The 23,743-nt window shown below is 35.5% G+C and overlaps 1 protein-coding gene and 1 long non-coding RNA gene across 2 annotated transcripts; both read left to right on the plus strand.

The window, feature by feature from the left end:
• Positions 1-6,810: 6,810 nt before the first annotated feature.
• On the plus strand, positions 6,811-9,044 carry LOC130641635 (uncharacterized). Its single transcript, XR_008982494.1, has 3 exons — positions 6,811-6,834; positions 7,241-7,336; positions 7,556-9,044. It is a non-coding gene; the product is annotated as an uncharacterized LOC130641635 (long non-coding RNA).
• A 3,302-nt stretch (positions 9,045-12,346) lies between these two features.
• Positions 12,347-20,902, plus strand: LOC130641636 (uncharacterized). Its single transcript, XM_057448516.1, has 16 exons — positions 12,347-12,946; positions 13,027-13,119; positions 13,389-13,460; positions 13,561-13,784; positions 14,029-14,112; positions 14,267-14,311; positions 14,616-14,681; positions 14,768-14,833; positions 14,908-15,502; positions 15,987-16,049; positions 16,714-16,773; positions 16,953-16,991; positions 17,118-17,177; positions 17,304-17,351; positions 17,981-19,360; positions 20,011-20,902. The coding sequence occupies exons 4-16, from the start codon at positions 13,782-13,784 to the stop codon at positions 20,337-20,339; spliced, it is 2,838 nt and encodes a 945-aa protein (XP_057304499.1). The 5' UTR covers positions 12,347-12,946; positions 13,027-13,119; positions 13,389-13,460; positions 13,561-13,781; the 3' UTR covers positions 20,340-20,902.
• Positions 20,903-23,743: the final 2,841 nt, after the last annotated feature.

Genomic DNA, 23,743 nt, shown 5'->3' on the forward strand with positions numbered 1-23,743 from the left:
TAGGACAATTTTTTAACGAAAGGTATGCCCTGTTTGTGGACTTCCGGACCGCCCGGACGATATTTTGCATGGTAGCGGTAGGCCACTACAAGGAGTGTGTGATGGGATCACCCTCCAAATCACCAAAGAAGCCGACGGAACCAGGGATTTTAAATGTTATGTGCATCTGTTGCAGGATGCGCAAATGAATGTTTTGGATGGCAGATTGGACGTGTTGAATATTAATAAATGGCCACAATAGCGGTGATCGTGGCCGCGGCGGCCATAAACGCCCTCGCATTTTCTGGATCAAATTATTTATTCAGCAAGCTCTCGGGACACGGGGAGGCGGAGAGGAAAAGACATGATCAGGCCGTTGAAAAGCTCAATACAGCCCAGGCGGAGTGGATACGTAAACAGCGGCTAAATTGGACTGGTTTAACGAGGAAAGAGAGAGGCAAATAAAGGCTGGTAAGAGTCTTAGGGAATTGGACGATAGCATGTATCAATTTTATATTGCCTCTGACAAAAAGGCCCCTCGGCTGAAAGACTTTTACGTACCCTCGAAGCATCAATAGGATGGCGAGTTAACATTCGTACTTGGCTCCTTATCCCTGATGTGGTTCGTGGCCTACAAGTATCTGTAGGAACATTTTTGACATATAATAAACATGTCAAAAGCATCACATATCGTTACAGGGGAGGAGGCTGAAAATCTCAGTAATATCTACTACACTCCGGAACATTTGTGGACTGGCCGCAAAGCTATTAAATTACTCGCGAAGGATAGCGCCTTTTCCAAAAAGCTGGCAACTCATTGGCTATCCAGTCAACTCTTGTGGCTACGACACATTCGGCGTCCGAAACGTATAGACTACCCCCATTTTACCATTACAACACCGAATGAAATGCATCAATTCAACCTGCTCTATATGTCACATGACAAGCTAGGGAACACCTACAAATACATACTGACAGGCATTGATGTGGCTTCAAAATACAAAGTAGCAAGACCACTACGAACAAAGAAAGCTAGCGAAGTCGCTGATATGTTGAAGGACATATACAAAAGGGGACCTTTACACTACCCCAAAACCTTCCAATGTGATAACGGTAGTGAATTCAAATCGGATGTGACCAAACTGCTTGAGGGTAAAGGTGTTGAAATTAGGTGGGCAAACACAAAGTATCACAATACATTCACGGCTTTCGTGGAATCCTACAACAAGGTTTACGAGTGGGATGATGTCCCACTCGCAAAAGGTAAAGAATACCCCGAAGAGAAACCACTACCCGAGGATGGATTGTATTTATACCTCCTGCAACCCGGGGAAGAGCACAGTGACGCGAGACGACGTACAACTGATGCCCTCTGGAGCAAAAATACTTACAGACTGGACCAAATGGTAGAAGATAGTCGTACTATGTATTATTTGAAGGATGGTCCTGATAGCAGCTTCGTCTCGGAAGAACACATGCTGATCCCGGAGGACGTTGAAGTGCGTCCAGAACATGTTACAGAGTGGTAGACACCCCCAATTTTCACTACCCTGCAGGAGTAGTGAAAATCGTGTTTGGTTGGGTGTACTCAGATCCGAGTACACCTTGGAGACCACCTATTCCGCGGGTTCCAGGAGTCTTTTATGCGTATGATGTTCTCCAAGCCTAAAATGTCTTCAAGCTTGTCGACGCTTGTCGAAATCCTCGTTCGCTATACAATCATCGACTATGAAGAGACTTTCTTCGCCTGCTAGCAACAACGACAATTTCTGAATCCATTCGAAAAGTTGGTCCTTGGGGTCTATCCGAAATACATAGTGGTCTTTCCAAAGTGAGGCCCTTTCAAGGTAGCTACTGTTCCACCGTATGGTCAGGCACAGGATGACTATGTTATGATAGTGGTGCCTGTATTCGGCTTCAAGTAGATCCAAAACACGTTGCGCTTTGCCACCAGAAGTCGGACCTGTAAACATTGCTGTGTGTGGGTCACCCACAATGTCCATTTACTAATAGTTGCTTCACTTTCGATCGTGAATTTGGGGTACAGGGCGGCACATGCCCCACAAATCCATACACCTCCATGCTCGTTTTCCAGGGACCCCTGACAGGCAGGGCAGAGTATAGTACTTCGAGCCTTGTATTCGAGGGGTGGTGGAGTATATATTAATTTACCCTGCAAACACTGCAGTGCATTGCGATACCTTTCAACGAGCCTTGCCTTCTTGGGGCTATCCCCAATAAGTTCGATATATTAAGGTATAATCCTGTATGTGAGTAGGTCATACAGGATGATGTAATTCTCATTCTGTTGAACACCTCCAATTTCCGCATCAATAGCAATGGGATCCAACTCATGTTCAACGTCTTCGATATGTCTATTTGCTACGGTCCGTCTCTCCTTCGCTTTATAAAGACAACCTATACAGGTCTTAGTCCGACCATTACCCCTAATTTCCCATAACCATGCGTTTGAAGGCCTCTTAGGTCCTCTTGACCCCCTCCTTTATAGGTTTGAGGACAGCATCAACTAGCCAGTTGTACCATCCCAGCATCTTGGTCTTAACAATCAGGCGATTTTTGGACATCTTCTGTTTCTCGAAGACGTCAATGACCTCTGGCGTTGGTAGTATGGTTACGGGCCTGATTGGCTTTCGTTTTCCGGTCCTTCTGGGTGGCCTCTGTGGTATGTCCTCCAATAGTCGCGGCCTTTTCGTCTCGGTATCCCTTGCATTCTCTACCGGGACTAGCAGACTCTCGAAATCCGCGTATATAGCGAAAGGTACTTTGAATTGTTGCTGGCCATCTCTATAGTATAGCCATTTTTCGGCCTCTGTTGGCATTGTGATCTTGACTGCCTCATGGTCCCTGCAGTAGCCGTGGTGCTTGTCCCTCGATTCAATTATGGGGAAGGCTTGTAAACAATTTAGGCAGAAGTGCATTTTTGCAGTATTTTTTGAGGTATCACTACCCAGGAGCCGTGAGAGATTTTTGACGGCTGTGTAGTGGGTCTTTTTGTCATCTGTAAGGAGGAGTCGATTCACCTGCTTCTTACGTCCGTTGTACAGCGATCGACGTAGGATGTTGATCCTCTTTTCTGCTAAATACAGCACATTCACCGCAATCTCCTTGTTGTTATCCTTGAATTTGCTTATGCTCTTGGTGCTTGTGGGGAACTCTATACCCTGCCAATTGTAGTGGCTTACGTAGGGCCTCAAATTGGTGATTCTTTGTGGATCTCTTTCAATTCTTTCATGATGCAATGATGCTACTATACTCCACCTGAAACACTTCTCGTCCTCATTCAACGGGTTAATAATGGCCTTCTTGGATCCTATCCACTTGGGTGCTTTTATATACGATGAGGCCCTCGTTAGCCTTAATTTGTGGAAGTCCGCGTCGAGGTGTAGGATTTAAGATATTTCAAAACCGCTACGTGGTAGTGCCGTGTTTTTCACACCTGTTTTGATCTGGGCGAACATCCTGTCTAGCACGTCATCTACCCCGTACCCTGGAATACCGAGGCCATATTGCTATGGAAGACCTTTTTCACCTCAATATAATCATCGTTAGCCCCATCTATACTTCACGGCTTCTTCCACATGATCCATAGTGACAGCTGTACTTTCGCCGACCCCATATCTTCTACCTGCCCCTCAACCAACGTTTTCACGTTGGGTCGCACCATCCTGATATACCCTTCAACGTCGGCACCTCCTATACCAGGAATGCGAAAACTCCGGAAGCTCCTGCGAAGAGCATGCTTGTGTTCTTGGGGTGTGAAATCCTGTCCCGGCCGATTGTAGGGAATTTGAATATCTTCAATATGGTCTTCCTCGGCCTCTTTCTCCACCTTATCATGCAGTGTTGGTCTTGTGTTGGCTGCCCCGTTATATAGCCCCATAACAGTACGTTTGAAGGCTGTATAGGTCCCCTCTTTTATAAGCTTTGGAACAGCGGCCACAAGCCATTTGTACCATCCCTGCATCTTATCCCTTACAACGGAACGGTTTTTCGACATCTCCTGTTTCTCGAAGACGTCCATCTCGGATGGGGGTAATACCCAGTTGTGCCATTCCCTGATTTTGCCCCCGATGGTTGGACGGATCTTGGCCACCTCTTGCGTCTCAAATAAGTCCATAACTTCATACGTTATGGGTCCGACTGGTTTCTGTGATACATTTCCCAATAGGGCAACCAATTCAGCCTTACGTAGTCTATAATACCCCTTAAGTCCACCGGTTTTTGCAATATCACGTAATTGTTTAACAGTTTTTACTTCCATTTCTCTTTATTATAGGGATTTTTACCATTGTCGGAAGATTTCATTCTGCTCAAAACTAACCTTGATCCAATTTTCCTGTCTTGTAATGTAATGTCGTTCTTGATATGTTGAAAAAGATCAGCCTTACGTAGCCTATAATACCCCTTAAGTTGGATTTGTTGTGACGTCACTGTTGTATGCGCACACGACTGCGCTGGAACATGCATTTCCTTATCTCTAATGACATATTTTTCTGGATATTTACGAGCATTGTTACATGCTCCCACAGCACAACGATCATTAATCCCATAACGACGATTATGTTTCAATAAAAAGCACAGAACAACAGTACATATTAAAAGCGACTACCTTAGTTCAAGGTTTGTTTTGATTTGAGATACCCTGATTTTCCCATACTGCATTGCGAAGTCATAAATTTAAAAATGGTACCACTATCAGTCTATTGTTTTTCTGCATAAGGGAATTTTTTCACAGGCCTTATTGACTTGTGGTAAGAATAAAGAAAAAATAATTTGAAATTATTGGTGTGCTTCGTAGAAAGTTTTTATTCATTCAATAAGTCAATATTATTCTAACCAAAAATGTTCGCAAAACTTTACTGATTTCCGCCGGCGAAAGCGGAATCTTTAAAATCGCCTGGGGAGATAGATAGATAGATAGATAGATAGATAGATAGATAGATAGATAGATAGATAGATAGATAGATAGATAGATAGATAGATAGATAGATAGATAGATAGATAGATAGATAGATAGATAGATAGATAGATAGATAGATAGATAGATAGATAGATAGATAGATAGATAGATAGATAGATAGATAGATAGATAGATAGATAGATAGATAGATAGATAGATAGAAATATTCATGCTCCTGATTTTCAAATTATTTGCTCCCTATGTAACAATTTTGCTCCCTGGATTCAAATTTAGTTTTGAATCCAGGGAGCATTGCTCCCGAAATTCAAATTGCCTGCTCCCTGTAACAATTTTGCTCCCGAAATTCAAATTTCATTTTGCATCCAGGGAGCAATGCTCCCGAAATGCAAATTGTCGATTTTGCATATCGGGAGCAGTGCTCCCGATGTTCATATTTAGTGCTCCCGTGGTACAAAGCAATCAAGACAATAATAACAAACGGAGGATATCGAGGTTATTACAAACAGTGAATATTGGTTAGTGAAAGTTTACAGAGGTGTAGGATTGTTTCTTGTTCTGTGTTGATTATATTTTTGCTTCTTTATTAATCTTTTTGTTAACATGCTAAGAATATGTACAATATCATAGACGTTTATTTTGATATTCAACTAGTTAGCTAGCTAGCTAGTTATCTATGTTAGCAGTTTATGTATAGCTAGCTAGCTATCGTAAAGATGAAAGTTCAAAGTTGTGATTTTCTATTATACAACATCCTTGAAAACTAGAAATAGTATATACATAATAAGTTGCATGAGGAAATAATTGTTGAAAAAATGAACATGGCCTCTCAACATAGCTATATATAATCTCCTAATTTCAAAGTGCAAAGCTAATATACTTAGGGGCCTTCGAATATTTTTTTCGGGCCCCCTTGGCGGGATATCACCGCTAAGGGGGGAGGGGGTCTGAATCTTGAAAAAGAAATCCGCTAAGGATTGAGAAATTTTAAAAATTTGTTCGTGGCCTGAACATTCTTCATTGTTCGTGAGCATAATTCCTATCTGAGCCTTCCAAGAATTTATCCGAATGTGTGTATTTCACAGACGGAAATCCACTAAAAGAGGGGGAGGGTCTCTGAATCTTAGCGGCGATATCCTGCTAACAAGGCCCGAAAATTTTTTTTCGTAGGCCCCTTAGGCTAAGTTTTATAGCTATATGTAGCTAGCTATATATATTACATTTATCTTTTATGTGTAACTGATTAGATGTTTCTTTTTCTCTTTATTATTTTTGTTTGCCATAGAGTGACAACACGCTGGCTTTTTTTTGGTTTCTAAAAGGTATATACTTGTTGTAAACGTATTTGGGCATAATTCTTAAGAAAACCAGCTGATGCGTCAAGTGAGAATTACCCGGATTGCGGTCATTGTGATAAATTCTGTATAATGGGTAGCTATTGTTGTACAGAAGATTGTCTGTTTGTGTAGTTTACATGTCGAATAAAAAATAATGAATGAAAGTTATATAAATAATTTGATGCAACAAAATGTTTTCAATGACGTAAATAGGTTTACACGGCAAAATACTGTTTGTACCACATATTCCATGTATGTCTGATTGTTTTTATATTTTTTGCAACAAACATTCAAATTAATAATAAGTTTGTCTTAATATGGTATCTAGCTGCAGTAAAGGAATATAAGACATGAAAGATGTATATATACATTATGCCACCATATAAGCAGCAGAGTCATGGTTGTGACACCCAATTATTTTAAGATCTTAATTTCCTAGATTGTGGTTGGTGTACATCCTCTATATCCACATTCCAATGTGGAGAGCAATTGTGAGTGCATATCATATTAACAGATATGATATAACAGAATTCTGCTTGCTTTCCTTGACCAATTAGGCTGTAAGAATTTAAGTTGCAGGTTTGTTATTAATAATTGAGTGTGTGGTCTATACTGAGTCTATACTAAGTCTTTTGTAAAGTTCGATTCAAGAAATTATTTTTCTAAAAATGAAATTCTTGATTATGTATTCTGTATATTTTTTTTTTACAAATCATATTTCATTATTTTATTTTTCATTTGGGTCAAAAGTATTAAGGAAAAAAATGCTGGTAGAAAGTTTATCAATGCATTCAGTGCATTTTAACGAACTTTGTAAACACTCCACAATGCAATAGGTTTTGAAGCTTTCTCAAAAAACCAGATAGTTGTCTCAAATATGAAACTCCTGACAACACAATCCATAGAATTTTAAATTCGAAATATTTATCACTGTAAATGGATTTCTTATTACAATGCGTTTTTTAAGTTTAGTTCTGTCATTTAGATAAAGTAAATAAAGTGTACCAGGAGCAAGAAAATGGCAACAGGATTAATGACAGTTTGATTATGTGGCATTTGTGGGGAAGTCAATTGTTCCAAAGTATGTACATATACATTTTTCAACTCTACTAATCAGATTGTTAAGCTTATTTATCATTTTTCTCAGCTTTGAAATATTTGGCGTGTTATATAGGTAAAATTACTTATCGTAATGCAATAATTTGGATTGTCTTTTTAAAGTATATGAATAAATTTTTCGATGATCACAAAGATATAAAACATTCGTTTGATAAATTTTAACTTTGTTACTTTCCTGTAGATTACAGATGAAAAATATTCTTGATAGCAACGACCGCATGCTGATGATGATATACAATGAATACAAAATGAATTCCGGTACACACTTCCTGACGCTTGCATGCACACATATACGAAATATCGCTTGCCATTATATTATTTAAACAACATAACCATAATCGATAAACTACAGCTAATTATGAACACGCTTGATATTGCATATTTTTTGTATGATTAGATTTTAATATAATAAGGTCGCCACAATATAACAGCTTTCTTCAACAAATAAACATAATTATTTAAATTTTTTGTAGGTGTTTTTTATCTTATGTTGCGTTGCACACGTTGATCAAACTGATATATCGTTTAAATATTCCTTTCTAACAGGATTGCATATATACCGAGTTTCTACACAAATTGTTACAACGTGTCAAATATAAAAGTATTAAGAACGTTAGGGATTTAAACTTAACTAAAACAAGGATTTTTTTACAATGCGTCACATTTTAAATACGACAGACAAATTCTTGCATTAGGGAGGTGCTACTGAAAAATATTTCTTATTCGTTCTTTTTTTGTTACTAAGATGCGTTGATTAAGCGCTTTTATCACATAAGCGCTCTGTTTAGATCAAAAATGTTAAAAACTTAACTTATTTCACAACTTTTCCTTCAAGGCTGCACTACAACAATGTTTCCTTTTCTTTTTTTAATTAATTGCTCTCCTCTTTCTCCACACCTCCATAGTTTTACATCCGAACATCGATAATTAAATCTTCAGTTTTTTTGCGCAAAATATAAGGTGGTAGCCTTTTAATGGCCAACGGAAGAATATTGTTGGGGAAAGTTTAAGCTGTCTTACATTGCTCGAGTCCCAAAATTGCTTTCATGACAAAAGATTATTTGATTCCATGTATTTCGAAAGTTGTTGATGAATACATTTCTCGATTATCTGTGGAAAAACAAGCAGAACCCTTTTGCAATTTCTTTTTATTTGCGGTCTCGGTTCCGTTTAGCGTTTAATATAGTCCTTTTTTGCCTTCGCAGGAAAGAGATTTTTCAAGCATTTTCAGAAAGTTTCAAACTTGAAATATTGTCTTGGAGTTGATTTTTACAGTATTCTATCTCGGCTTTTTTGATTAGAATATTTACGTAGTTTTTCTTCCGCTAATAGACCGACGTCGCAATCTTAACCTGACTTTCTTGCTTTTCGTAATAAATTGCGTGTTGTATTGTCCCTAACTCATCTAGACTGTTTCTGAATTATAATGTTTGTAATTTCGACTCGTTAATTTCTTTGGAGCGAATTTTGTAACAAATTTCTTTTTGATACAGTCAACCGTGTCGTGATCGCTTAGACTGGATGAAAGCGTTTTACCATGTGAAATGGTGTTCGGACAATTTGATAGTACAACGTCTGTTAAAGTTGCACTATTTTCGGTTATTTTCGTTGGTTGTGTAATTATTTGTTTGAAACCAAAGGTAGTGAATATATCTTTTATCTCTATGTGATCGATTCTTATAAGAAAAACAATTTATATCTCCCAAGAGCCATAAAATTTCAATATCCTTTTTTCTCTTCTTCTCACATATGGAACACCTTGCTTGATATATGCACCCACTCTTTCTCCCATTCCAGTTGTACGACTCTTATGCACGAAGTCGAACCCTCGGATTTCTATGTCAAACAACTCGTCGTTAGCAACAAATGTTTCACTCGAGGAGAGAATGTCGATTTTTTTATTTTCAAATAAAATATCTTCAAGGAGATCTTTCTTCCCACATAACCCTTTAATATTTTGATGGAGCACAGTAAAACCTTTAGATTTAACAGAGTCCGCGATACATGTAAAATTAGGGCAAGATTAATATGAAAGCAGTAACAAATTTCGAATATTGATTTGTTATATTTCTACGTCGAGTAGATAAATCATCTTTTTCGAACGATTCTCTATCACTGCAAGTTTCGTTAATACGATTCGATGTAGTAAAACGTTGCTTTTCATAATTAAAAACATATAAGCCAAGTACAAACAAGTATAACAACAACACGCCCGCGCTCTCCGCCATCTTGATAGCTTAGCTTGATTATTATTCTGTAGAAAACCAGAAAACGTGTCGCATATTTATATTGCTTAAACTCAGGGACCTAGAAATAGTTTTGCTCCGGGACATCGTTTCAAAATAAACAATTTATTTTGGACGTTTTCCAGGTAGGGAATTTAGAAAAGAAATTCATTTATACGCCTTTTTTATGCAAGCAGCATAAAATTCAACTCCTTTAAAAACCGAAATTTGAAAGCAACATTAACATTAAACCTCATCCAAAAGTTATGTTAGTTATATAATAATGTGTTTAACGTTTCAAGTAGACCAGATTTTTTCCATCAACTTGTCCAACTAGTTTTTCTTCTTTTTATGCTAAAAATATATAAATAGGAGATTGATTTGATTTTGATTTTGCCCTCCAAATATTCGAACCTTCTAGAACCATTAAAATTTTTATGATGTCACTTTTAAAAGTAACTTGAAAATCATATATTAAATTTAACGCATTAAGAATGATCCGCCGACGTAACTTGAAAATATCTATCTTCGGCAGTACTCTAAGCTGTTACAAATAAATAACCATAAAAACGAAATATAAAAGAATTTGACCTGAAGTATTTAATACTTCTGACCTGCACACAAGCTATTGCTCCTGCCTATTTTTATTTGTAAATCACAAGATCATAATACTCCCTCCAACCTACTTTTTTGGTGCGAGACAAGGAAACCTTTTTACGCGCCTCTGTGTCAAAGCGCAAAACATGCTGCGCAAACGTGAAAATGAGCTATGCTCCTTGAGATCATCCATCAAAAAGACGTTACCAGTATAATTTTTGTACCTTTGTACCTGAAACATGAAAGCGAAATTATAGAATTTGGAGTAAAATTGACAATATTTTCTTCTTCCTCAGCACCAACCATACTGGGGTATCCTTATATACTAAATACTTATGTACTGTTTTACCCCCCCAGCTTTCAAAATTTTCTCTTCGGGCCTGTTTTCATGTGAGTGCGTATGCTGTACGTAGATCAAAGAAATTTTTTTGTGCGAATGTATCACAAACTTTCTTCTTAGACTTGTTTTCATTAGCCCAAACAAAGAACCTATGTTTTCTCTAAAATTGCAAGTGTGCTTACTTAAATCTCAGGCTGTAACCCTACTTGGTCCAGGGGATGGGGACGGATGCCGAACCCCCTGCCGGGTTTTTTTTATAACTCTTTTTTGCTATGCTGTATGATCAATATGTAAAACTACTCTTTAAATTTCTTTGAAATCATTTTATAAGGGTAAGGATGAAATATTATCCTTTTTCACGCGAATTATGCAAAATATGTTAAATAACGTCAGAAATTCGTTCCTGTCGTGACGTAGTATAAGTGTGCCAAGTTTGATTGAATTTAAAGAAAAAGCCTATCAAAAGTTGTGAAAGGATGGAGGGGGAGTAGTATGTTAAAAAACCCTGGACCCAATAGTTTTAAACAGGGGCACGCAAAGTAAACATATATGGAAATTCTGAAGTGAATGAAATTCTTCATTTAATTGACAGGAGAATTTCAGGAGCAAAAAACACTGCAGAACTTTGTATTCAGTAAAATGTTTTTTAAACTAACCGAAGTACATTTTTAGTTTTATCATAGAAATATCATTAAAATATCTCTATGGTTTGTTTTATCATTGTTAAAATCATTGTCAAAATATTTGAATAACTTTCTTTTCCCTGAATGAGGCGATTATAAGGCTCAATACACTATTTACCTCTAATAATGGCCCCAGTATAGTGCTCAACCGAGGAATTAGGGTAAATAATTTAACCAGTTTTAATAAGAACGTGTAAGTTTTTACTAAGAAACAACTTATAAGTTACGTCAAAGACGTAAGTGTGATGCATGGCTTTTAATTAGGGCAGCTTTCAGTTTGTATATATGTTGTCGTGTCAGTGTTTATTTAGTCGAGCAAGGTTTGACACATTACACATTCCTGTAAAATAATGTACAACATTTAGTGTATGAATGTTTTTAAAAAGCAGGTTATAAACAATAGTCAGGAAAAATAGTTAATTTAAAGTCAGAACACAAAAATGAGTTCAGGAATCAGATCAAGAGAGGTGAGTTATTTAGTTGATATAGAACTAAAAAATTTAAACTAGAGATTGTAGAGTTTCAGCGAGAATGAATGAAATAGAAGGCAATGTATTTGTATAAGAAGTTATTTGGTACTAAGAAGATTATAGTAACTGTAAAACGCAAACTCGTACCAGTGCCTTTTGTCTCTTTTTTACTAATAGGAGAGAAAAGGCGCTGGGGACGAGTTTGTGTAAAACAAACAATACTTGAGTCTTCAAAAAGCTATCACCCAACCAACGAACGCCTAGTATTTATACGAAGAGTGGTTTGCCATGCTCACAAAAGCTATTATATCAGTTAACATATCCGAAAAATTAATTCCTTAGTAAATTTTGATGTTGATGTTGAAAATATCCGCTTCTTACAAACCGTTGTTTTATTTAAATGTAACCATAAAATAGTCTAACAATGAACATCTTATCTTAAGCCACAAAAATCAAGAAAAAAAACTGGAGAAGAGGTAGCAAAAATCTTTTGCGGGCTCGGAGCCGATCCTCCTGGATTTGAAACATGTTACATCGATGACTACATTGGTAAGAATAGTCGTTCGTGCAGTCGTTTGTTCAGTCGCTCGTTTATTTGTAGGTCTATTTTTGAGTCTATTGATCTCGTGTAGGTTATGGTTTTTTCGCGACGATTAACTTCCAGAAGAATGGTTTCTTGTTGGAGTACCCTGGTACTTTGCTAACAGAAGAGGAAGGTGATGAGTTGATGAAAACTTATCCAGATGACATAGGATCGTTCCTATTTTTTTATAAAAATAAATGGTAAGTCACCTACCGTTACTTTTTCTTTCAGACAGAATATTTTCTCAAAAAATATTTTCTTACCTACAAAAGCACACAAAGTGATTCATTTCGAATATAAAATGTGTAAACTTAAACAAGTACGTAAGATTGTTGATGTAACATCTGACTTTTATGTTATAGCATTGATGCAACACACGAAGAAAGGTTAGGAAAATACGTCAACGATTCAAAGTTTCCCAACTCTGCAATGAAAAGTGTTTTGTTAAATGGACGCCTGCACTTGTGCTTATTTGCACTAAAAGACATTTGCCCTGGTGAGGAGTTGCGATACTCGTATGGAGCTAGCGGTCTTTGGTGGAGAAAGGTTTGTGAATTTCTCTTTATGTTAATGCATCAAGCCTATGCGTGCCTACATTGAATACTGTCTTTTTATAGGATAAGAGGTCCAAGGTAAAATACACTTTAAGTAAACTAAAGGAAAAGAATAAGAAGGTGATTATATTATTTAGATGTGCACGAAATGTGATTAATTTTAAAATAATAACCATTCCACATTTGACACAACCTTTTAGAAAAACAGTGATTGTGACGTTGACTTTGCACTGGCAAGAAGTCAATACATAAAAGATGGATTAACATTTATTGATGTGGATCCACAGAATAAGGTACTATTTGATAATTGGGCACTTTATCTACATAATGAAAATTGGTATCATAAGACTTTGAATCTTGTTGAAGTATACGTTCTGCTTAGATACTCAAAATAGATTTACCAAAAAAACTTTTAAACTTAGCTAATGCCCAATATATGAAATTTAGTCTTGACAGTCCAGAATCCTAAGAAATTTTAACAAAATCACAAGGCTGAAAATATCTCAAGTTCATTATAACACGTAAAATAGCCCTTATACTATGAATTATTTTGCTTCTGCAGGCTAGAAAACAGAAGACAGTTGACGATGGCGGGGAGAATACAGTTGAGAGCGTGAACGAATTTTCAAATACAGTTAGTTTTTATTATTTTCCATTATATATCGATTTCGCAATTATAACACGCAATCTTTGGTAAAATAGCCTTTATACTATGAATTGTATTACTTTCGTAGGGTAGAAGACAAGAGACAGTTGACAAAGGCGGGGAAAATGCAGTTGAGAGCGCAAAGGGAATTTTCAAATACATTTAGTTTTTAATATTTCTAAATCTATATTGATATCGCAATAATAACACGCTGTTCATTCCAAAAATTTGCTCCTGTAGGATAAAAGACAGGCGACAGGTGAGGGAAGCATTAACGATACAACTGAGAGCTCAAAACCAGTTCTAGATATGGTTAGTTTTAAACATTTCTCATTTTAAACTGGCTTTCTAATTACATTACCAGTTTTCTTAACCGAAGCTAAAATGTAAGTGCATGTATAATTGCAATGTATTAATATATTTTGACTGTTACCTGCTAGACATGGAAGAGTAAAAACAAGTTTATTTGTTTATTAATTCCTTCATTATTTAGTGTTCTTGTAGGGCATTTTATACATTTTCTTAAGCTTGTTATTTTTACTCTCTGTGCCTGTAGAAAGTGGAAGTATTGCCAACTCAAGAATACAATGCGGCGGAAATGTTAAATGAAATTTTTAATCCTACCGATGCTCAGGAAAAGGTAACGTACCTTACTGCTTAATCAGCACTTAAGGAAGTTTTTTATATGAGCATTTTGGACTGACAAGTTGCCTAACACTCTTTACAAATGCCAAAATGACTATCAGTGGTAACAGAATGCTATAGTTATAGTAGCAATACGTGTTTACTTTTAGTTTGCTGATGTCGATGAATTAACATTAGAAGTTAGACGCTTACGTGTATGTTTACTTAGGATCTTCTGTAAAACTATCTGAGTTTATCGATTTAGGCTCTTTACTTTATTTTATTTTACGATTTTACGATCTTATTTTATTTAAAGGAACGTCGTTATAAGAGGAAATGTTCTAAAAGCGATTGGAAATATATCCTATGCTATTTTCGTAGAAATAAATAACAAAATACCATAATATGACACAAGGAAATGACAAGCATTTGTTTTGTTTCAATTTTACAAAATAATTAAAATGTAGATTTAATTCAAGATCGGCAAATAATTTACACTGACAATATACCCATTTTTAGGATAACCCGCTACCAGAAATGCCACCTATGAAACGTGTGAAGCGAAAAGAAAACTGTGATGAAAAGGTATTACAGTAATAACTTTTCCCACTTATTTTTTGACAAATCTTGTAACATTTACTAAGTATTTCTGAAAAATATACTTATTGAAGGATTTGAACGTCACAGAAAGATTGTGTCAGTTGATTCGGAGTGGAAATGTAGCTGAAGCCAAAAAAGTAAGCAATTCATCTTTGTTTATGGTTAACATTAGGTACCTACCGAAATTAATAGTTGTTAAAATTTTATTTAGACTTTCAATCTATGGGAAAAATCTTTGAGGAGCACTTTTCCACAGAAACGAAAACGAAAAGTGTGCACTTGTCCAGTCGGCTTTCAAGACAAGACTGATTTAGTGGTTCATCTTGTTCGAGTACATCAGATAACGGAAGAGAATGCCAAAAGTTATAAAAGCGGAATCAGTTCAAATAACGAGAGAAAAAGATTAGCCAACGAGCAAAGGAAAACCAAACCTCGATTTTACCGGAAAAAGATTTGTCCCATTCTGGGCTGCTCAAAAGTGGTTGTTCGAATAGAAAATCATTTGGGAGAAACACACAAAATTAAAGATAACAAAAAATTTAAGGCTGCTCTGAAAGAGGCCATTGCTTTCGAGGAATTTACACCTAAAAATGGTTTAAGCGAAGATAGCGCGACAAGTAGTTGCAGCGAAAGTAGCGAACGGGAAGAGGAAAACAAGATCATGAGGAATGGTGGAATGAAGTACCTCAAAGTTGCTGAAAATATGTCGCCTGTGAATTCCAATGATAGCAGCGATGAAGATTGGTTTTCGAGAAAGGTTAGAAATATTGCGGAACGTAGGCGAGAAGAAAGAAAGCGTAGAACTAGTAAGAAAATTATTAACTTTGTTAATTGCAGATTTTGTTGACATACGATTGTGTGCCTGTTCAAAAAATAAATGTTTGATATTGGATGCCGTAATAATTTCTTTCTTCTTAAAGTGAGACGCACTGGAATTAAAACATTAACCTGTTGATTAATTCCCTGTTAAAAAAAACATACTTTTCAAATCACACTTTATTTACGATTAAAAAACAGGTGAATCAAACAAGATTACTTTCAAAAGTGCGCTGTTAAAAGACTAGGTTAAGCAAAGATGTTATAAAGTCGGAAAAATTTATTCTCATGTGACATTATGCAAATGTTTTTTTGCGCTTTGAATCTAAAAATCTTTATGACCTAGTGAGTTGAACAATGACTTTAATAACGAAATCAATATACACCCAAAACCCTCAATACAGATCTGGGGTGTAATAATTAATAAAAATTAGGGTGATAATTTGCTTAGAAAACTATTTTTATGTACACTAGGCGAAAGACAAGAAGAAACTGTTTTGGTTAAGCATCGAAAATCTTCTTCCACGATTTCTAGAGGTAGGTTTGTATGTTTTATAACTAACTATTACAAATAAACGATCTCTTCATTCATTCATTATTTCATTCACTCATTCATTCATTTTTCCAAAAAAAAGGCTACTTTCAATCGCGAAATTTAAAAAAAAGCAGATTTTCACTGAAACACGTCACCGTCTAAGCTCTAAAATGTGAATTTTCATAGTTGCCCAAGGCAAGTATAATTTTCCAGTTTTCAGGGGAGGGAGATTATCACAGGGGTGTGTATTTAAAACAAGGAGACCCTTATAACATTTCAAAGATTCTAGTGATTCGAATATGAATAACCAGTTAAGTTCATTCTTTCTTTTGTTGGGGCGAAAAGAAGAAATACTACGTTAAAAGTTTTACATGGCAGTTAAAATTCCCAGAAAATTAAGCTGTAACTTTTTTAATAAAAAGATTTTTTTTAAGATCATTTACGAGTTTTTTTGTTTTTTGTTTTGGTTGATACGAATCTGAAAAAAAATTCTATTAAGCGCTTCTTTCTTTTAGAGGGAACAATACTTGTTACATGGGGCGCTTAAATGAGGGAGGCGCTTATAAAAAAAAATAATTCTAGGGTGATTGGTTGCTGCTTGTTTCGTTGATTCGCTATTTTATTACTTTCACTGTTAATAATATACGATTCCTTGTCTCATCTTAGCTCCCTCCATAGCAAGTGTTGGTCCTTTATCTGTCGATTTAGAAGAAACGGAAGAAATAGGTATAACCATTATCCTAATTTCTGCGAAAGCGCATGTCCGTTTCACAAAACTATCCTAATTTCTCTCAAATACAAAAAAGAAAAGATGTTTTCTGTCCCAGTTAGCGCTCTTTTAGCACTTTAAACCGTTAAAAACAAAATTTTGCTGCTTATTTACAATTTATTCGGTTAATTTATAGAACCTGACTCAAATTTCCCAATTTTCAATGAGACACTAGGTATGTATGTTTAGCTTTAAGTGCATATTTGATAAGAAGTCGTCATGGCACTCTTGATTGTTTAATTCATCCTTTCTGTTATGATATCACAATAATTGTCAATAAATCGTCTTTATCTCATCTCAGCTCCTTCCATAACGACGATTGAGCCTTTATCTGTCCGTTTCGAAGAAAAACAAGAACAAGGTATAATTTTTCATTCTATGACCTGTCTTATAAACAACCATTAAAAACTACAGTTTTCTTTTGATAACAGAAGACCTTTAATGTATTTCTTGTGACGTACTCTACTTTTAATTTGTTTATTTATAGAACCTGTCCGTAGTAAATTGCCAATAACAAGCAAAAACGATTCACTAGGTATGTAAGGTTTGACTTGTTTACCGAAAAAGTATGCAATCCCTCCTCTTTTGTAACAACGCTGCGTATAAATTTTGCTCCTAAGATATGAGCGTTTGATATGAACATATATTGAAGCGTGCAAGTTATGAAGAAAATATCGACTTTATTCTCTGTACATGATTTTTGCGTAACTCTTCTCATTAAACTTGTTTCTATCCAGCATTAAACAGGATTTAATTTTTTAAAGAAATTTGCCACTTTTGTTCAACTTAAAATTTATGCTTAAGAAATTTGAACTTAAACAGTGAGCAGAATTTTTAACCTAAAAGGATTCAAACAAAAAACAGTCCGTAAGAAGAACATTTTCTAATTGTTTGTAAGTAGCAGGATATTCTAAAAAAAATTATTTTGTTAATTTTTATTTACAAGAAAATATTAAGTATTTAAAGGAATTTTTTACCTATAAATTTTCCGCAAAGACATGTCGCGTAAGTAACTTGATAATACTTGAATCTGTTGAACCATAAGGATTTTCTTAGTAAAAAATGCGTAGTATTATATTATTTTAGCCTTTCAATAGCTTAGTGTAAAGAATTTAATTTATCTCCCTGAGGAAAATCATCATTTAAAAGTTTTTTTCCTTCTAGAATGTAGAATTGAAGATTTGGATGGAAGTGAGGATGAAGATGAGGAGGATGAGAATATGGATATTATAATTACACCATGGAGGAATGAGTCACATTTTGACAAATTTGAATTGTGGTTGGTTAGCCCTGATGGTAAGCGAAAAAATAAACGCGCTGCGAAACAACATTCCAGACAAGTGCAACTGATTTTAAAGGACACCAGCCAAGATTCATACGAATTATCCGTTCTTTTTGACCGCATGAAGATCAGGAATCAATGGTTACTGAATTTTGAAAAACGGAGAAAAGCTGGAACTATAAAAAGTTATCTCCATTCTCTATGTCATTTTTACAAGTATATTTTGTGTGACACACCTGTGCTTTTCAAAGATTTCGTTAAGGACTGTCCAAGCATGATAGTTATCATGGAAAACTGGATTGTGGAGTATAGAAAGAAGGCCAAAAGTGACAAATGGATGAAAGATTTGGAGCAGTTAGATCAGCTCATAACAGCTGAAGAGGTCAAAACCTTCGATAATTCAACACACGTATCCAATTGTCGCAGGAATATCAAGGAAGTGTTGGCCACTGGTAAAGTTCCAACATTCAAGCAATTTACCTCTGTTCGAGATTATATCTTAACTTATCTCTGCTTGGATAACGCGTCAAGGACCGGTGCTTTGGCTAACATGACAACCAAAGAGTTCATGACGGGGAAAATGGAAAATGGAGTATATATTGTAAGTGTTTTTAACCACAAAACAATAGCGACGTCGGGACCAGCGACAATTTGCTTCACTGCAAATCTATATAAAGAATCATCGATATTCTTTCAACATTTCCGAAATAGGCTAGAAGGCCTAGACGACGAAAAAGGTTCTGCCAACAACCCGTTTTTTACCAGCTGGAGCGGAAATAAAATGTCTTCTTCAATGGCCACAGGCCAGTTGAACTCATTTTGGAATAAAGCAGTGGGAAGGAGTTTGCTGCGACCACGTCTTAATGCAACACTAGTCCGCAAGACGTGTGTCACTAAAACTCATTCTTTGAGGCCAGAGTTGGAGCAACAGTTGGCAAATTTAATGTGCCACTCCAAGGCAACAGCCAGACGGTCGTACTTTCTGCAAGAAAAGTCAAAAAATGCCGCAGAAACAAGTAGGGAGCTGAGATCTGTCCTACGCCAAACTGGGAATAACGTTGATGTGTCTCTAGAGGATGCCATTAAAGTGCATTTTGCAAAGGAGATAAGTGATGGTAAAATCACTCTGACTGTCGTGAAAGAAAAGTCAACATTACATCCGAGCTTTTTTAATCTTACCTCACTACAGCTACGAGATAAAATTCGTTATTTCATCATGTCGAAGACGAAGAGACAGAATAACGATGAAGTTAGAGATAAAGGTAATAATTTGAGACATAGCATTTTAATACGTTTTCACAAATTGATTTTTAGTTTTCTTATTAAAATTTTAACCTGATTACGCAATTTATTATTATCCCATTCTTTCTGCACATTACGTTATAATTCCCCTGTAAGCTTTACGTTTTTTAAAAAACTTAGACTTTTAAAAAAGAAAGTGACTACTATTAACCATTTCTTTCCCAAAAAATCATATTTTCAAAACAAATGTAATTTACAAGTTTCGCTGCGTTGTCTCGCGTGGCACTTGGAGACTTAATCTTGTAAAAAATATATTCTGCTTTTAGAAAAAGTGTCCAGTCACTGTAGTCACTAGATTTTGCTTTTCCAAAATAATAATGACAAACTGCCGTACTGGGGTAACAGGCGAAGGATTCTTGGGGTGTATTAACTTCACATTGCTAATCATGTTGTTCTCCGTCAATATACCTTTAATATTTTGTGAGTGAGGCGTTGAAGTTGCTTTTCATATATGGTTAAAATAAAATGAAAAGGTGTTGCGTCAATAACTCAGTTATACTTAAATAATACACATTTACATACAACCCTGTTCTAAATAGCTTTTAAAAGGAAAATTAAAACGGATAACTTTAAAAATGTACATAATTAAAATAGAAAATTAAACATTTAGAATTAACAGTACACGAACCAGAAGCCTCTTTTAACGATAATGAAGCTCTGATCAGCGACAATACATCGATTTCGACGTGTGAAACGACTTCATCCTTGTTTGGAACTAGAAAAGATAGGGTGAAGTTTTCCAGCGAAGATAACCAATCAATTTGGGGAAAATTTGGAGACCTGATAACAGGAAGTATATTAATTAAGGAGGCAGATATTCGCAGTGCAAGCAAAGCTGACAGAGTTGTGAAAGATTTGATCGAAAAATACGGTGTAACCACAATAGTGATGAAAGTTCGCACTGAGAAAAAGAAATTTGCAAAGGACAATGCTAGTTAGAACATTAGTATATTTCCCAGCATGCATATAGAAAGTAGCAATAAAAAAATATAATCAAAAAGTGAAATTTATTTTCCCACCAAATCAATTCCCACCAACAAAATGTTTCTGATCATTTTCTTAATTTACCATCCTCTCATACACCTCTTTCGTGTAATACGCTTTCAGAGCTATTTTTAACTAATGAATATCTAACTGTATGTTGCAACACGATATATTGTTATTAATTTTCAACATTGTATTAACAAATGTTCCCGATAATTATTCCGTTAGAAATAATAATTCAAGTAAACGTTTGTGTTTAAATGAACATTTCTGTAAGGAACTTACCTTTTTCCAGCATTAACATATTGTTCTGCCTTAGAAACTACTATTCACGGCATCTCTGACTAAATAAAACACATTTAACATTACAGTGTCTATTATGGCGTGTATTAACCAACATATCAAACTATTCTTAGATACAGTATAGAGAAAGATGTTCTCCCACAGGACATTCGTAGGTAGTACCAAAGATGTTACTCTGAAGTAATTGTCATAATGTTAGTAAAATAAACTGTAGGAGTCGTTATAGCTACATACAATGTTCTAAAACTAATACATTAACTGCTGTTCTGGCAAGCACCGCTTACGTAGGGATGGTAATTAGTAAAAATGGTGCAGATTTTCCGCATGTAAACAAAATAAATTCATATAAGTCCACAGCCAATGGATAAACCCACGAATTTGCCCAGCCCGGACGTTTTTTATGTTTCCATAGCACCGATCTTCTTGCGCGCAATAATGTTATGTGCAACACATCTGTCTTGTGCATCAATGAAACAACGAAACGCTATAATTACTAATACGCCACGTACAAACTTCTTGCGGGCACCTCCGCTAAACATTAAGACAGACTAACATGTGGAAAACATACATAGGAAATACCCAAAAAAATGTAAAAGTCCGGTGGAACAACCACAATTTGTTAACTAAAAACTCGAACCTGCAAATGGCACATACTAATGACTACCCCTCAAATAATTGAGGAAGAAAGAAGCTTCTTCAATGGTTTTAAAACAACAATGAACTTGATGATGTCAGCAGAAATGAGGAACCTTCACAAAAATGCTGACGTCAGCAATTTTCCTGTCGTTGTGTCATCATAATAATCACCTATACCAACTTTCTACCTACGTGTCCTATCTATGAGGAATACGGGAGTTGGTAAGATAAAAAATACATAAAAACAAGCTACATACGACTTATCCACAAAATAGGGGGCAAGAATATTTCAACTACTTGTTAAGAACTGACAGAAAATTAACTTAATTCATTTATTGTAGTACTGCACGTTAATGAACAACTGGAAACCTATTGAAACAAGAATAAACTTGTGCTTTTTAAGGTAACAATTTATCCAGGGAATTGCTCCTGAAATCCAAATTTCAAAATTGGGTCTTTTTGCGCATGCGTCAAATCGAGCACATTGATATAAATTGTAACAATTTTTTTCTTGAATTGAGTTGTGTGAATTGTTCCTTCTCTTTAAACAACTGAACCGCATTGTGTAATTACATTTTTTAAGAATAATTACACAAAAACGCCTTAAATTTTTGCTCCCGAAATTCAAATCAAATTTTTTGAAGGCAAAAACTCGAGAAAATGCTTATAATTTTTTTTCAAAAAATATTTTCTATTCCATTCCATCCTTTAAACATACCCCAGACCCACTTTGTTGAGAAGCAAAAGGATTTAAACTGGTTTTGTAGTGTTTAAAGATGATATGAGAGTTACACTGAAAAAATCAAACGCTATCGAAGTCGCATTTTACATCAGCGTACGTAACACATACCCGATATTACACTATGAACTTGACTCAACCAAATTTATCAAAATTTTTGTATTTTTCCTAGATAGATATGATAAAATAAAGGTGGAATGGAGTGGGATTCTATCATTTAAGAGGGAATAAAGCAAGCTAATATGGGACCAAAGGACAACTTATGGGGGTCAATGTAGCCCGAGAAAACATGCGTGCTCCCGAAATGCAAACGCTTTGCGCACTTCTGCTTTTTTTTTCTGTAAATGTAAATTATAGAAATTTTTAACTTCAATTCCATCAAAGAGGCATGGAACTTTCTTTTCGGCACTTAACAGCCACGTATTTCCTACTACAGAAGATGCTAGGTCGATTTAAAGACTGATTACGAAATTTGCATTTCGGGAGCAATCCAGAAATTTGGTGAATCTAAAGATAGATAGATAGATAGATAGATAGATAGATAGATAGATAGATAGATAGATAGATAGATAGATAGATAGATAGATAGATAGATAGATAGATAGATAGATAGATAGATAGATAGATAGATAGATAGATAGATAGATAGATAGATAGATAGATAGATAGATAGATAGATAGATAGATAGATAGATAGATAGATAGATAGATAGATAGATAGATAGATAGATAGATAGATAGATAGATAGATAGATAGATAGATAGATAGATAGATAGATAGATAGATAGATAGATAGATAGATAGATAGATAGATAGATAGATAGATAGATAGATAGATAGATAGATAGATAGATAGATAGATAGATAGATAGATAGATAGATAGATAGATAGATAGATAGATAGATAGATAGATAGATAGATAGATAGATAGATAGATAGATAGATAGATAGATAGATAGATAGATAGATAGATAGATAGATAGATAGATAGATAGATAGATAGATAGATAGATAGATAGATAGATAGATAGATAGATAGATAGATAGATAGATAGATAGATAGATAGATAGATAGATAGATAGATAGATAGATAGATAGATAGATCTATGTAGCTAGCCCTGTCTACCTGCTTTTGTAATATAAAATTGTAAGTTTAGGGTAGGGGAAGTTGACAATCGGCTTTCATTATTGAATCCTTAACCTTACCCTCCCTTCTGAATGCTTCATCGTGGTATTTTTACCAACATCTTTTAAACGACATGTGGATATTTATTTTCTGATCCAGAAGATCCTCAAAAGGCTCGCTCAATCAGCAATAAAAAAAGATGAAGGTTTCATTATCTTGATAACAAGTATCTTTCATAAACGAAGTCAGCAGCCGTCATGTTTGATCATCCATCCAAGCTATCTTATCAGTCCTTTCGACGTCGGCCCCTTTTACGCCGGCCTTAATTCCGCCTCTCGAGAAATTTGGTGTAATGCCCACCACCTTGCAAAAATTAACGCCGTTTACGGCCGGCATAAAAAGGGCGAATAAGGTATTTTCACGAGTGCGCGAATTGGAGATTCCCCTTTCTATTGTGTGAGAGAGGTCAGGTGTAAAAATAAGTAGAAACGATTTTCACTTTCTTATTGCTAGGTCATCGAAACAAAAAAGAAATTGCGCCTGTGCATGATT

The sequence above is a fragment of the Hydractinia symbiolongicarpus genome, chromosome 4 (genome assembly GCF_029227915.1).
Source record: "Hydractinia symbiolongicarpus strain clone_291-10 chromosome 4, HSymV2.1, whole genome shotgun sequence".
Classification (NCBI taxonomy): domain Eukaryota; kingdom Metazoa; phylum Cnidaria; class Hydrozoa; order Anthoathecata; family Hydractiniidae; genus Hydractinia; species Hydractinia symbiolongicarpus.